Source organism: Aegilops tauschii, chromosome 2, assembly GCF_002575655.3.
Source record: "Aegilops tauschii subsp. strangulata cultivar AL8/78 chromosome 2, Aet v6.0, whole genome shotgun sequence".
Taxonomy (NCBI): Eukaryota; Viridiplantae; Streptophyta; class Magnoliopsida; order Poales; family Poaceae; genus Aegilops; species Aegilops tauschii.
Window position 1 is genome coordinate 23,442,248 of NC_053036.3, and position 16,116 is coordinate 23,458,363.

The window sequence follows — 16,116 nt, forward strand, 5'->3', positions numbered from 1 at the left end:
CGAGATGGCCCCGAAGAGAGAAACGTAAGCTCCTCCAATCCCTCCAATTAGTTTTTGCAAACTTGCTTCCGATTCGACGCATTATTTGCTTGAAATCCCTCGTATTTTTGAACTTAGATTGGATTTTTTTCACCTATGATTGATTGTAGTTGTAGTTCTTAGTTCTTTAGTAACTAGTGGTATTGGATATGAACTCTAATCAATAGTTCATATGTTAGTGCGAAGATGAACCCTAGTTCATAACTTTTTTTGTTAAAAAAATGATGATGTATGTTCATATGAGGATGAACCCTAGTTTGATGATGCATGTTGATATGATGATATGATGTAGTGTGAAGATGAGCCCTAGTTTGATGATGCATGTTGATATGATGATATGAAGATGTTGTTTGGAAAAAATTATTTAAAAATATGAAGATATGATGTATGTTGGAGGTTTTTTTATATGATGCATGTTGATATGATTTGATCCATCATGTGTAGTAGATGTTGTTGGAGGAATATGCTTAAAATTTTATTTTGATATGATGCATTTTGATATGATTTGAGTTCATTGTTTGTTTATGTATGCTTATGATTATGGTGCTTTTGTTTATGAAACTCTATTAAGGCGGCCACCTCTTGCGGACAACATCGGCCAACGGTACTCCATGCTGGACTGGGCATTCGACAAGGGTCATCGTGCCCGTTTCATAGAGAACGAAGAGGTAAGTGGTATGAATGAAAAATTGATCAAAGTTTTCGGATTGATGAAAATGATTTCCTAACTTTTGGCGTTCACTGTTTGACAGATGCTCCAGCCACTGCGCATGAGGGGTCACGGGGTTCATGGGCATTTGGACTACGACGAGTGCTACGCGCCGTTCTTCAAGAAAGCTCGTCTGTTGGGTTTCGTGTTGTAGTTCAAGCGTCAGCCGCCGACGCTTGTCCATGCAGCTCTCACAGCTCTGATTGTCCGGTGGCGGCCGGAGACCCATTCTTTCCATCTGCCATGCGGGGAGATGACGGTGACCCTAGAGGACTGGGGGATGATTACTGCCATGCCGATCGAGGGTCATTCACTCACCGGTCGAGTGGAGAGGACCAACTGGCAGTAGAGGGTCACCACCCTCATCGGCGACTACCCTGGTGCCAAGAGTAACAGTATATCCGGTGTGCCGTTGACCTGGCTCTCGGAGCACCGGAAGACATGCCCCCAAGGCGCAGATGAGGCGACTGTGGAGTTGTACGCGAGGGCCTATCTGTGGTATATTCTCTCGGAGGTCGTGTTTCCAGACAGCTCCGGGAACTCTGCCAACTGGGCGTATTTGTTCTTCCTAGCGGACTGGGATGCAGGGTACAGTTGGGGGACTGCATCTCTCGCCTACATATACCGTTCGGTAAGAGAGTGTCTAATTTCCTACCTACCTACGAAAGTGTGTCCATGACATTTTCTTATATCTGATACTCATTTGATGTTTTGCAGCTTGACGACGCAACGTAGAGGACGGGAGACAAGTCCAATATGGGTGGCTTTGTCTGGGCCTTCTCCATTTGGATGTGGGAGCGGCTGCCGGTGGGGCGTCCGGAGAAGATGCCAAGACGCCCATGGGAAGACTATAGCGAAGACGGCGACGAGACTCGAAACCCCACCGTAGCTTACGAGTGGGACGTTGTCAAACTCTACATGGGCCTAAACAAGACTTCGTACAAGACCTACACCAACGAGTTGGACGCTTTGACGCATACGCAGGTATATGAACTCGCTCAACACCTTTCTCTTTGATTCCACTTTTGACCGAGAGTGGGAACTTACCAATGTATATGTAATAGGTAAACTGGTGGCCGTATCAACAAGACCGAGAGTGGGACTTTGATCTGAACGTGATGTGCGATGCGGACCGTGGTCTTTGGCGGTGCATCGTGCCCATGATCTGTGTATACGCTGTCGAGTGGCACTTGCTGTAGGGTAACGCAGCAGAAAACAAAAAATTTCCGACCTACGCACCAGCTCAGGACCACTATGGAGACTTCATACATGGTTTGATCTTTTTCGTTACCGACTCGTAGCGCAGCGGGAAGTAGAGTCGATGACGATCGGCGGTGCAGATCCCCGCAGCTAGGATTTACAACCTCCCAACCGCGACGATGTAAACCCTCATCTTCTCCTCAGACAACCCTCCGGGAGGCGGTCAAACAGCCCCCCCCCCCCCCGGACGGTGTCGCGGACAGCCCTTCGGGAGGACCTTCGAAACTCGAACGGTCACTCGGACAGCCCTTCGGGAGGACCTTCGAAACTCGGACGGTCACACGGACAGCCCTTCGGGAGGCACTCACGAACTAAGACCGAAACTACGATCTCTCTACAGAGTTGCACACATACGATGTCATATATCCGGCAGGGCTTCGCCGTCCAGAACTAGTTCCTGCCGGAACCCAGACAGCCTTACGGCTCTACGAAACTCTTTTCATGGGAGGGAGAGAAGAAGCCAGATAATGCATGGCATGTGTATGAGAGCAAGGGATGAGTGTGGAGGGCTTCCCCTCCACCTCTATTTATAAGAAATCCCAAGGGGGTAGGGTAGTTTCACAAAAAACCCAAAATGCACATGAATGAAGTCCTTCCACAAGGACCTAGGAGTGAAACCAATCAACAAGAAGGTCCCCAAGGGGGGATACCCCATGTGGCCGGACACACCCCCATGAGGGGCCCAAAAAATGGCTCCTATCCATCAATGTCATCCCCAAGATCTTTTGGAGCAAAGCCCCAAAAGGTGGCTTTCCATAAAGTAACCATAAAGCTGATTTTCACTATTCTTGACGGCATTTTTCAGCGTCTGATCGAACTGAAAATATTTATGTGGGCGAAGAACATTTCCAGTACCCACTAAAATGATTTTCAACGCGTTCCGAAACAATTCCGGTTTTAGTGATTTTCATCGGTGAAACGCATCTGAAGTGGCTCCGGCAGCTCCGGAACATTTCCGGTTTTTATCTCAGAAAAATCCAAAAAGCTTCCAGAATGATTCTGGCATCCTCCAAGAATTATCAGGCATGTGCCGAAACCAATTTGACTTAATGGTGTATCCCGAAACAACTTTTCGGTATCATCGAAACTTATCCGATGACCTCTCTCTGCGGTACGATTCCGCTGTCCGAAACTTTTCGGTGTCTGAAACTTTTTCGCTGGTTTTCTCTCAGACTCCCTGTCTAGTATTCAGCAGATAGATGACCCTTAAGCGTGTGACCCTATAGGTTCAGTGAAGTATAGACATGACCCGGAACCCCTTCCGATCAATGATCAACATCGGAGCCGTGGACACCCATATTGACCCCTATACCCACACGAATAAATATTCGAGTGAACCTCCAGTCGCCGTGTGCTATTCCTGTTGCTTCGCGATATGTTAGAAATACCCGAGGTGAGACATGTTGGCATTCCCGTGGATCAACAGCTTGTCCACTATGCTAGTTACCTCGTTACCGGTTTTGTTCTCTTTTCTCGTTTCGTGTTCCGGCATCCCCGTGATCAAATCACAAAGTGTCTGCCTAGACGATGATGGACACCGTAACACCGAGAGGGCCCGAGTATATCTCTCCATCGTCTGAGGAGCAAATCCCAATCTCGAGCTATCAAGTTACTTAACATACTTTCCCATGAACCCGTAAGCCGCCGTAATAGCCATCCAGTTACGGATGATGCTTAACAAACCCCAAAGTTCATGAAGAAAGCATGAAGAAACTCGATACTCTCATGGTCTAAGGAATTATGCAAACATTAACTATCTCTGTGTTATAAACCATTAACTTGTGATGAATGTATCTCATAGCATAACATCAATTCGGGTCGATTCAACACAAATGTCCTTCCTGACATTGTGCCCTCAAAGTTGCTTGGCATAGACATGCCCATGATTGGAAAAACATAATCATCATGCAATACTTGAGCTAGTCTTAGAGGCACGACTAGGAATACATTTTACCGTTTATTATTCCACACGTGCATATTTGTTCTCCCCAGAGCCTTTATGGATATACGGGCTCGGGAACCACAACAGTTATAGCATGGAACATAAACATAATTATGAACAGGGAGATAATCAATAACATTTATTATTGCCTCTAGGGCATATCTCCTACACTTGCCACACCGCAAGGCCACGCATTTTGGGATTTATCAGCATACCCCACCGAGCCAGCCCACCGATACCGGCGGCCACGCGCTCCACCTGTGAGCGCTTTGTTCTCCGTGCCCATGATTTCATTACGATTATCATGTTTCTTGTTGCTTATGAGATCTTATTGCGCTTATGATGATTCTTGTTGCTTATGCCTTGCAGGATGAGCCGGCAGAAGAATCAGTCGATCACGGACTGGAGAGAGGAGCATAAAACTCATGTGATAGAGTGGAACCGACGGAGGTTCCGTAAAGATGGGGAGAGGAAAGTGACTGACTGGGATGCTTACCTGGGCCGACACATGAGGTGGTACGATGATGGCCAGAAGCACCGTCTTCGTCTCAGGCCTCGGTGGACGGCGGAAGACATCGCGGAGCTGGAGAGGGATGACCCCGATGAACAGGCATACCAGACCGGCATCAGAGACATGCACAGTGGATTTAGGGAGTTTGCGCCCCTCATCAACAGAGTGGTAAGTTTGAACCGACGGTTGTATTTAAAATATTTTATTCGTCATCGTGACTGACTTATCCCGTTGCAGTCCGGTGAGCTGAACAGATGCATCTTTGAAGCCTCAGATGCACTAGGTGATCTCCCCGGGAGCGTACAATCGGAGAACGGAGTGAGGGGGACGATGAAGGTACAATTTCAGCCTCCTCGGAACAGATGCATCTTGTTCACTTGCAATCAGTCCATCTGATACTTATTATGACCTTGTTTCATTGTGAGTGCAGAAGTTCGTGCAGCGTTGTCGCAAGCTGGTAGGGCTGTGCTTGGATGTGCTGGAGCTGGGTCAGTTGAAGCTTATCAGCCTGAGTTATGGAGCAACTACCTGCAGTAGTGTCCCATTGTCAAAAGCCATCTTGGAACTATACTAAGTTCATGAATGAACTATATGATTCAACATCTTCTTTGTCGCTTCTAAAGCGTCAACATACTTAGCCCTTGTTATAGAATTCGCCATAGTAACTAGTTTGAACAAATTCCAACTAACTGTGCCACCACATTGTGTGTTACACAAAACCCTTAATTTAAATCGAAAATCGCATGGAGAAAAGATGAAGACTGTATCGATGTAACATTTTACAACGAACTCTTCATGATCTCTGCTTGCGAGAAAACCATGTCATCAGTACTTACTCTAGTACTCTGTGACATCTTTCACTATTGTCCCATGATCAGTAATTTGATCACTTTGGTATCCATACTCGCAACACCTTGTGAGTATCGGACATATCTGGTTGTTTTACATACCATGGAATACATGATTAATCCAAACACAAAAGTGTGTGGAATCTGCATCATGTATTTTGCTCATCAGTGTTTTGGGACACCGAGTCTTGCAAAAAACTCTTCCATGTGACTCCGGCAAGAATCACTCCCTGGCGGTTTTAAATGCTAAAAGGTTTTAGCACCTTGTCAATATGTATTCATTCTTAGCCCTATTAGGTAAATCTATCTCCATAGATCATTATGCCTAATGTTGAGGCTATTTAGCCTAAGCACTTCATCAAAAAACTATTTTCAAATGAAGTCCTAATTCGTGTCAAGAAATTTATTTCTAATTAACAATGTGTCAAGCACACAAGGTTTTTAGAAATATTATTACGCTCCCACTTACTTTCTTGAATTACAAGCATCTTCGTTACCCATTGATGAAGTCAAACCCCTTTGACCATTTCATCAAAGCACGAAGATTCCAACTCCATTTTGCTCTCTTCTGTCCATCGCTGGAACTCTGAAGTTTGCATACCTACTAGCATCCTCTGGATCGACAAATTACTTTGGACTGTATCATATACAAGTCCTAGCTTTCATTTCCATCAGATGGAAATCCTTTTATCATCCATGTTTCATATCTCATGATTGAAATATGTATTAATTGCTAGTTCAACCCGAACCGACTTTAAGCATCGCTACGATGAAAACAACCTCATCGTAGTCAACTCTTGAACTTCTTATTTCAACAAGTCGAGCTTTATGGATAAAACATTTTTATCCGTATCAGTTTTAAGTTCCATAAATATTCGTTAGACTCTAAGCCTTCCGAAAGGTGAATCAAGGTTTAAATCTTGAATCACTTATATGGAAACTAACTCGGGTTGTATTGGCATTTAGCCAATTCCGTAGTCAGGGCCCATCAACGCTTCCTTGTGTATCGTAGGTATAATGTTGTCTAACAACAATATCTCGTTTGCGCACCTGAGAGGTTTGCACGAGCCTTGCCTACGTGGTTCAGCTGCAAGTTCGACCGAAGTTCATACATTTTATTGTAGAGACTTCCGTATCAGTCGCAGTAGGAAACTCTGGAATTACTTCCAAGGTCTCTTTCCTTTGATCTGATGACGTAGACACTGTTTATCTCGTCGAGTTGCACTATTCTCCCACTCACCTTTTTGAAAGAACCATTCTCTTTAAAAGCACACCGTTTCGCGGCAAAACTATTTGCCTCGGTATAGTGAGGGAGGAATACCCAACATTTTGGTATAACCTACAAAGTTGCACTTGTCTGATTTGGAATAGGTTTGTAACCTTTTACACAAGCCCCATATTCCAAATGTTAAGAAAAGATATAACATGGTTGGGCGTACCATACCATGGCTTCATTTCTACAGACCCGATGTAGCTCTTTTCAGTGTAAAAGCCGCAGTCTCTAAAGCATCACTTTAAAAGGGATAATGGCAAATTTATTTATGTCATCTTTGACCTTACCATGTCATAAATGGTTTGATTACATCTCCACGGACTTTCCACTTGCAGTGGTGTTCCGGGAGGTGCAAGTTATGAAACCCCTTTCACAACTCATCAGACATTCGCGAAACATGTAACTCAAATATTCCTTTGTGCAATCAAATTGCAGAAACATAATTTTCTTGTTACAATAACTTCTACTTCGAAAACCTTTCGAATGATTTCAAAAGATCCAGACTTACGTCTCATCAAGTAAATATCCATATATCTACTTGAGTCATTTCTGAAGATAAATAAATCCACCAGTAACAACACTTATCGGACTACACACATCAAATGTATGATCACTAATAAGTTTGTTGTTCGTTCCTTATGGCCTGTGAACGGTATTTTAGTCACTTCACTTTTCGGAGGAAAGTTGCAAGTGTCAGATGATTCAAAATCAAAAAGACTTCAAAATCCATCATAATGGAATTTTCCATGCGGGTTTCTCCAATGTGACCAAATGTAGTGCCACACTTGTGTGGTATTCTTTTAGTCTTGCGACATTTAGCGTTAGTGTTACGGATGTATCATATTACCATCAATATTCATAACATACGTCCCATCGATGATGGAAGTATGGCCCTTATGTTATTCATAATACTTAACAACAATTGTTGTTTTTATGAACAACTCTTTTGCAACAAACATTGTGCAATGGGCTAGAGTGTATGAAACTCTAAAATGAATTATGAAAGTAACCCAGAGGTATTGTATTATTATCAATATTCATAACATACATCTCATTCATAATGAAAGTATGGCCCTTGTGTTATTCATAACATCGAACATAAAAAGTTCTCTTATGAACAACCTTCTTGCAAGATACCTTATGCAATGGGATAGAGCTTGTAAAACTCTAAATGAATTTTGAAAATAAATACAGACGGCAATACACCGATGGAAGGTATAGTAACATTTACTATGTTCCCTGTGTATACCTTAACCTCATTTCTAGCTAGTCTTTCAGGGCATAGTAGTTCTTACATCGAGTTGCAACAGAATGCAATCGAGCGGGCATTTTTGTGATGAACTCACAATACCCAAGAATTAGTGATTTAACATGTTTAACCATAATTCGCAAGAACTATATCTTTGACCAGCCTTCTATACATCAAAAACTTGTATGACATTCATACATGAGCTGGATATTCCAGTCTTCTTTCCTTTTGCCTTTATACTTCTAACAATTTAACTTTTAGTATTTCTCCTACTCTCAGAAGAAGCACCCAACTTAAGAGTGGCATTATCCCCGGACTTCCTAGGCGTGTAAGTCATACTAACACCCTTTGGAAACTTCCTTTCTCTTTAAGTTGTTGTTTTATTCACCTTTCATTATATGACAGGCGTTCTTCTGGATCCCTTTCCCAACAGTCAAATGCATAGTAAACACTTTTACTAATACTTGCAAACAAACATTGCTTTGTTTGTATCTGAAAATAATTTTCAGTTCCATGAATATCATATAACTATCCAAACTTTCAAAGTTTGGGTTTCATGAAAGAAAACATATTCCCCTTGACCGTAACAGAATTCTAGCTTTTGGATCGAAGGACGAGAGTCACATGATCCATAGCATTAGCAGGAGGATACGAAAAGCATGCGATAGGAAAAAGTCCTTCTTGGCACTTTTGAGGACAATCCTCATATTACGTTACCAATCGTAAAGTTTTAACTAGATATTTAACAGCTATTCAATTTTAATAGGGAAGGTGGAAATGCGAGCCATTATTCTACAACTATTATGCAAAACACACTTAGATAGTGTTCAAAATTAATTGCAATGAGAATTAAACATGTTAATTCAACAGTGCGCTCCCACTCAAATCAATATCTCTCAAAATTGATTGTGAGTGATACAAGACCCACATTTCAATTGTTCACCATTGGTGTAACACCACTGATGACGAAAAATCTCAACCGGTAGGCCAACTTGCCAATCACATCTCTATGTGACTCTTATTCATCTTTCGATGCGTGTGTTCGAGCTCATGACGGTCATGCCTGAACGTCAAGACAACCAAGTGATCTCGCTGCGAGGTCTCAACTCACCCGCCTCACACTTCTCTAATCGTTCGTACCCGTGTGACACGGCGCACCCTGAAAAGATAGGTGCCGTGACGGTGCTACACTTGGGAGAACACTAACTACTTGGTATTTTTGTGAGAGATCGCCCTAATAAAAAGCGACTACCGCGCAATCAAGAAGGGTGGACAATAAGGGATAAACATCTCAGGCAATTCATAATAGCATGATATGGTATAGCCCTTTCTGACGGAGAAGTATTTCATTTCTTCGTCTTCAGCATACGCATCGGTGTTCACCTTCGCGAAGATTGCCACCACCTTGTTGATGCACCAGATAATATTGCTATCTCCATAGCGTATAAAATTAATGCATTACTTAAGGTTGACACACAGGTCATTAAAGTGCAATCATATGGCTCCAGCCATCATGCCGAATCATGACTCGGAGGTCATGTTAATCAATTTTACATCATATAGTCATCTCATACATAATCGAATTAGTATGAGCACTGCTATACCACATCACATGCACATCCTGCAAAACCAAGTTAGACGCCTCTAATCGGTCTATGCAAAATTTTATTTTACGTGGCTTCTAAGGTTTTGACTTAAACCGCAGCTACCAACGTTTTATCATCAAGTATGATTATTCAAGTTGCTAGATTAACATCTTGGGGTGTATGAAACACGAGATAATTAAATCTCGAGCCCCATAATAAACTTCGTCATACGCATGACCCCCGTGCAGATCATATCTGCAATGCCCTTTCATCTGCGAATTTCATCTTTCTTTTGACTATGGTAGAACCCAAAGAACTGATAGCACTTCCATGATCAATCAGGATCACGGATTGCCAGAACTTTGTCAAATTCCACCATGCTGTCTCGAGATTGAGCAAACGCAAATTTTAGGGAAGCAACAAGAACGTCGGGTAACAGATTTCATCTGTCACCCGCATAAATAATTTTCAGCAATAGATCTCATCTACTACCTAAATATATTATGCAATACCCATACATCTCCATGTATTCTAGATCGAAACCTGCATCTATGCATAGCACGGCTCTTGATGCCACTGTAGGGTAACGCAGCAGAAAACAAAAAATTTCCGACCTACGCACCAGCCCAGGACCACTATGGAGACTGCATACATGGTTTGATCTTTTTCGTTACCGACTCGTAGCGCAGCGAGAAGTAGAGTCGATGACGATCCGCGGTGCAGATCCCCGCAGCTAGGATTTACAACCTCCCAACCGCGAGGATGTAAACCCTCATCTGCTCCTCAGACAGTCCTCCGGGAGGCGGTCGAACAGCCCCCCCCCCCCCGGACGGTGTCGCGGACAGCCCTTCGAGAGGACCTTCGAAACTCGAACAGTCACTCGGACAGCCCTTCGGGAGGACCTTCGAAACTCGGACGGTCACACGGACAGCCCTTTGGGAGGCACTCACGAACTAAGACCGAAACTACAATCTCTCTACAGAGTTGCACACATACGGTGTCATCTATCCGGCAGGGCTTCGCCGTCCAGAACTAGTTCCTGCCGGAACCCAGACAGCCTTACGGCTCTACGAAACTCTTTTCGTGGCAGGGAGAGAAGAAGCCAGATAATGCATGGCATGTGTATGAGAGCAAGGGATGAGTGTGGAGGGCTGCCCCTCCACCTCTATTTATAGGAAATCCCAAGGGGGTAGGGTAGTTTCACAAAAAACCCAAAATGCACATGAATGAAGTCCTTCCACAAGGACCTAGGAGTGAAACCAATCAACAAGAGGGTCCCCAAGGGGGGATACCCCATGTGGCCGGCCACACCCCCATGAGGGGCCCAAAAAATGGCTCCTATCCATCCATGTCATCCCCAAGATCTTTTGGAGCAAAGCCCCAAAAGGTGGCTTTCATAAAGTAACCATAAAGCTGATTTTCATTATTCAAGATGACATTTTTCAGCGTCTGATCGAACTGAAAAAAAATTTGTGGGCTAAGAACATTTCCAGTACCCACTAAAATGATTTTCAATGCGTTCCGAAACAATTCCGGTTTTAGTGATTTTCATCTGCGAAACGCATCTGAAGTGGCTCCGGCAGCTCCGGAACATTTCCGGTTTTTATCTCAGAAAATTCCAAAAAGCTTCCAGAATGATTCTGGCATCCTCCAAGAATTATCAGGCATGTGCCGAAACCAATTTGACTTAATGGTGTGTCCCGAAACAACTTTTCGGTATCATCGAAACTTATCCGAATACCTCTCTCCGCGGTACGATTCCGCTCTCCGAAACTTTTCGGTGTCCGAAACTTTTTCGGTGATTTTCTCTCAGACTCCCTGTCTAGTATTCAGCAGATAGATGACCCTTAAGCGTGTGACCCTATAGGTTCGGTGAAGTATAGACATGACCCGGAACCCCTTCCGATCAATGATCAACATCGGAGCTGTGGACACCCATATTGACCCCTATACCCCCACGAATAAATATTCGAGTGAACCTCCAGTTGCCGTGTGCTATTCCTGTTGCTTCGCGATATGTTACAAATACCCGAGGTGAGACATGTTGGCATTCCCGTGGATCAACAACTTGTCCACTATGCTAGTTACCTCGTTACCGGTTTTGTTCTGTTTTCTCGTTTCGTGTTCCGGCATCCCCGTGATCAAATCACAAAGTGTCTGGCCAGACGATGATGGACACCATAACACCGAGAGGGCCCGAGTATATCTCTCCATCGTCGGAGGAGCAAATCCCAATCTCGAGCTATCAAGTTACTTAACATACTTTCCCATGAACCCATAAGCCGCCGTAATAGCCATCCAGTTACGGATGACGTTTAACAAACCCCAAAGTTCATGAAGCAAGCACGAAGAAACTCGATACTCTCATGGTCTAAGGAATTATGCAAACATTAACTATCTCTGTGTTATAAACCATTAACTTGTGACGAATGTATCTCATAGCATAACATCAATTCGGGTCGATTCAACACAAATGTCCTTCCTGACATTGTGCCCTCAAAGTTGCTTGGCATAGACATGCCCATGATTGGGAAAACATAATCATCATGCAATACTTGAGCTAGTCTTAGAGGCACGACTAGGAATACATTTTATCGTTTATTATTCCACACGTGCATATGGGTTCTCCCCAGAGCCTTTATGGATATACGGGCTCGGGAACCACAGCAGTTATAGCATGGAACATAAACATAATTATGAACAGGGAGATAATCAATAACATTTATTATTTCCTCTACGGCATATCTCCTACACTTGCCACACCGCAAGGCCACGCAGTTTGGGATTTATCAGCATACCCCACCGGGCCAGCCCACCGATACCGGCGGCCACACGCTCCACCTGTGAGCGCTTTGTTCTCCGTGCCCATGATTTCATTACGATTATCATGTTTCTTGTTGCTTATGATGATCTTATTGCGCTTATGATGATTCTTGTTGCTTATGCCTTGCAGGATGAGCCGGCAGAAGAATCAGTCGATCACAGACTGGAGAGAGGAGCATAAAACTCATGTGACAGAGTGGAACCGACGGAGGTTCCGTAAAGATGGGGAGAGGAAAGTGACTGACTGGGATGCTTACCTGGGCCGACACATGAGGTGGTACGATGATGGCCAGAAGCACCGTCTTCGTCTCAGGCCTCGGTGGACGGCGGAAGACATCGCGGAGCTGGAGAGGGGTGACGCCGATGAACAGGCATACCAGACCGGCATCAGAGACATGCACAGTGGATTTAGGGAGTTTGCGCCCCTCATCAACAGAGTGGTAAGTTTGAACCGACGGTTGTATTTAAATATTTTATTCGTCATCGTGACTGACTTATCCCGTTGCAGTCCGGTGAGCTGAACAGATGCATCTTTGAAGCCTCAGATGCACTAGGTGATCTCCCCGGGAGCGTACAATCGGAGAACGGAGTGAGGGGGACGATGAAGGTACAATTTCAGCCTCCTCGGAACAGATGCATCTTGTTCACTTGCAATCAGTCCATCTGATACTTATTATGACCTTGTTTCATTGTGAGTGCAGAAGTTCGTGCAGCGTTGTCGCAAGCTGGTAGGGCTGTGCTTGGATGTGCTGGAGCTGAGTCAGTTGAAACTTATCTAAAATTCTTTGTCTAAAATTCTTTGTCAAAAGGGTCAAAACACGAAATTTTGCCTGAAATACAAACTTAATCATGAATGTTGAGAATAGAATAATATTTAACAACTTTATTATTGCCTTGAGGGAATATTTCCAATAGTCTCTCACTTTTCTTGTGCTGCTCATGCTTCAGGTTGAAGCAAGAGACTTTTGTCCACCGTTCTAACACTTTAGTTGAGAAAAAGACTACGTTCTCTTATTTGAAAATGCTTAAATTTAAACTTGCAAATCAATTATAAAGAAATGGAAATGTCCACTTCATTCAGACCCCTCCACAGCATGTGCAGGAGTATCCTGGTCCAACCGATAGTGGTCGAGCGAGCGACCATCGAGGCCGATGCGGTTAAACGTCGCGATGAAGTCCCGAGCCGTGACGCTCCTGTAGATCGGGGGGTTGTGCCCATCGGTGATGGGGCCATACAGCCTCGTGGATCTCTCCATGTCGGTGTTGAAGAAGGACGCCACGGAGACCCTCGCGGTGTCTTTGCTCTTGTTGGCCAGGACCCGGTGCTCCACGCTCCTGAACTGGTCATTGCTCACAAGCTGCACATCATCAGAGGGTTACATGTATGTATTAGTACAAATTAGAACGAGCGAGCGAGCGAGCGAAACGGGTTGAGACGGAGGGTGGATATGCATGCCTGAAGAAGGTCGCCGATGTTGATGATGAAAGCGCCGGGCACGGGAGGGACGTCCACCCAGGTCTTGCGATCGACGAGCACCTGGAGACCGCCCATGCCGTCCTGCAGGAGGACGGTGAGGAACCCCGGGTCGGTGTGCCTCTTGGTGCCCCAGGTGAGGTACGGCTCCGGGCACGGCGGATAGTATTGGCACACCGCGTTGAGGTTCTCCGCGCAGCCCATGTCGCGCAGGTGGTCGCTGCTCAGGCCCAGGGACTCCGACAGCAGCTCCAGCACGGACAGCGCCACCTTGGTCACCGCCTTTCCGTACTCGGTGACCACATCCCTACATATATTTAATTTTTTGGTTTCAAGTCAACAAATCGATTATGTTAATGAACTAGAAATCCATGATGGATCATGTATGATGCAGTCTAGTGTATATACGTGTTCATGCATACTACTCCCTCCGTTCCTAAAGATGAGATGTTTTAGCTTTTTACTGATTCATCTGTATGTAGACATGTTTTAGTGTGTATGTTTATCCATTTCAAAATATATTTAGTCCACATCAAAATATGTAAAACATCATGTACTTAGGAATGGAGGGAGTACCTGACAGCCTCGGGCAGCTCTTGGGAAGGTGCCGGGTCCGGAGCGAGGTGGAAGAAGAGGGTGTCGCGCCAGTTGGCCGCTGCCGACGAGAAGAGGTCGAAGTTAGAAGCGAAACGCACCTTGCGAGCTTGATCCCTGCTATAGATGGCCTGCTTCGCCTCGGCGGGCCCCTCGTTGAACCGGCGCACCCCCTCGAGCATGCCGGCCATGAGCTCGGCCGGCACGCCGTGGTTGACCACCTGGAAGAAGCCCACCGTCCCGGCCGCGCGCCGCACCAGGGCGACCGTGTCCTCGCGCCGCGCGGCCGATAGGTCGACGGTCGGGATGGCCCCCGCGACATGGTTTGAGGACGTGATGCCCTCGAGGGACTCCGGCGAGTGGCGGAAGATGGGCGGGAGGGCCGTGACACCGGCGTCGACGAGGCCCTTGACGCCCGCCTTGGTGTCGTCGAATGCCTGCAGCTCACGCCGGCGGTCCCAGTCCTCGCCGGCAGGCAATTGGGTAGCGGGCATGATGATCTGAAATATTCGATCTGTGCCAGCTGCAACCACACGCATTAATAACAATACAAGGCAGGTGTAGGAGTGAGTATAGATGCTGCTCCAGCCGGAAATATATAGTCGCGCTTGAGGCCTTCGGCCAAGTGCGCCACGATCTCTCTAGCCGTAGTTCATGGGCTACCACATGAACAACTATTTATCTAGTAAATCCACACACGTGTAATAGTCAGCAGCAGCATGGGGCAGCAAAATTTTATTTTCCTGCAAGTATCAAGTTATTTTTCAATATGTTATCACTGATCAGTACGTATCAAGGCAGACAGAAATCAACAATAGGAGCATAATCTACGAAAACGGTCGTGGAACCTCGGTCTAGTTAGGGGCACCCGAATTGAAAAGAAATTTTAAAAATAGTCAAAAAATTGAACGCTTTTAACAAGATATATGGTCAAGCAATGCTCATATTAAGGGTTTCAGGACAATGATTCACGCTGTATTTCGAGGAAAATGCAACATAATCAATACTCTCTCAATTCCTTTATACAAGGCCACAAACTCAAATTATAGGTACCAAGGTAAAATTTAATGACTGTTTTGGAAGCCAACTTTTATTTTCTTTGACCGAGATAATTAATACGCCTGCATGCATGCAAGCAAGGAATGAGAAGGAAGTAGCATAGTGTCATTATAACTACATGCATGACAGTATTAAACAAGTTGCTACTACGAGAAAACATCATTAATTTTTGCCTCAATACTGTTAGTGGCCTTGTATAGATGCAAAATGTATTTTTCATAGTGCCTTGTATAAGGGAATGAGGGGAGTACTACTATATAAACACTACTATTCATGATTTTTTAGCCGCATATCTGTTTTTCGCTCATAATACGACATAGCTCATTTTGTCCCAAAACTTAAACATGAGTATTATGCTAGACTAGTTTGTTGCAAAAAAGTTTCACATTTTCTTGATTTATTTTTACTTTTCTTTTTTGCATAATCAGGTGCGACTAGACCCATGTGCCAAAAATCCACACCCCATAATATATTGCTACCTCCAGTTATATTTACTGGACAGCCCAACTGTGCTGCAATTAGTGTTACCTTGCTGTCCAAAACGTCAAGTTTTCTTGACACAGTAGGTTTAATAATTGACACGGCCAATCCTACTACTGTCAGATTCGAGCACGCGATGCACGCTGCCTACGTGGCCCATCCTCTCTGACAAGGAATATCCACGGCGGACCGCGATGATGGAGCGGTTCCAGCTGTAGAGATGCTGACCCATTTTTACCCTCCCCACCGGGTTTATCCTGTAAATATTT

The 16,116-nt window shown here is 44.8% G+C and overlaps 1 protein-coding gene across 1 annotated transcript; it reads right to left on the reverse strand.

The window, feature by feature from the left end:
* Window positions 1-13,108: 13,108 nt before the first annotated feature.
* On the reverse strand, window positions 13,109-14,910 carry LOC109766943 (DIBOA-glucoside dioxygenase BX6). The gene is made up of 3 exons (XM_020325695.4): window positions 14,291-14,910; window positions 13,697-14,021; window positions 13,109-13,598 (listed from the first exon to the last, which is right to left on the reverse strand). The coding sequence occupies exons 1-3, from the start codon at window positions 14,845-14,847 to the stop codon at window positions 13,314-13,316; spliced, it is 1,167 nt and encodes a 388-aa protein (XP_020181284.1). The 5' UTR covers window positions 14,848-14,910; the 3' UTR covers window positions 13,109-13,313.
* Window positions 14,911-16,116: the final 1,206 nt, after the last annotated feature.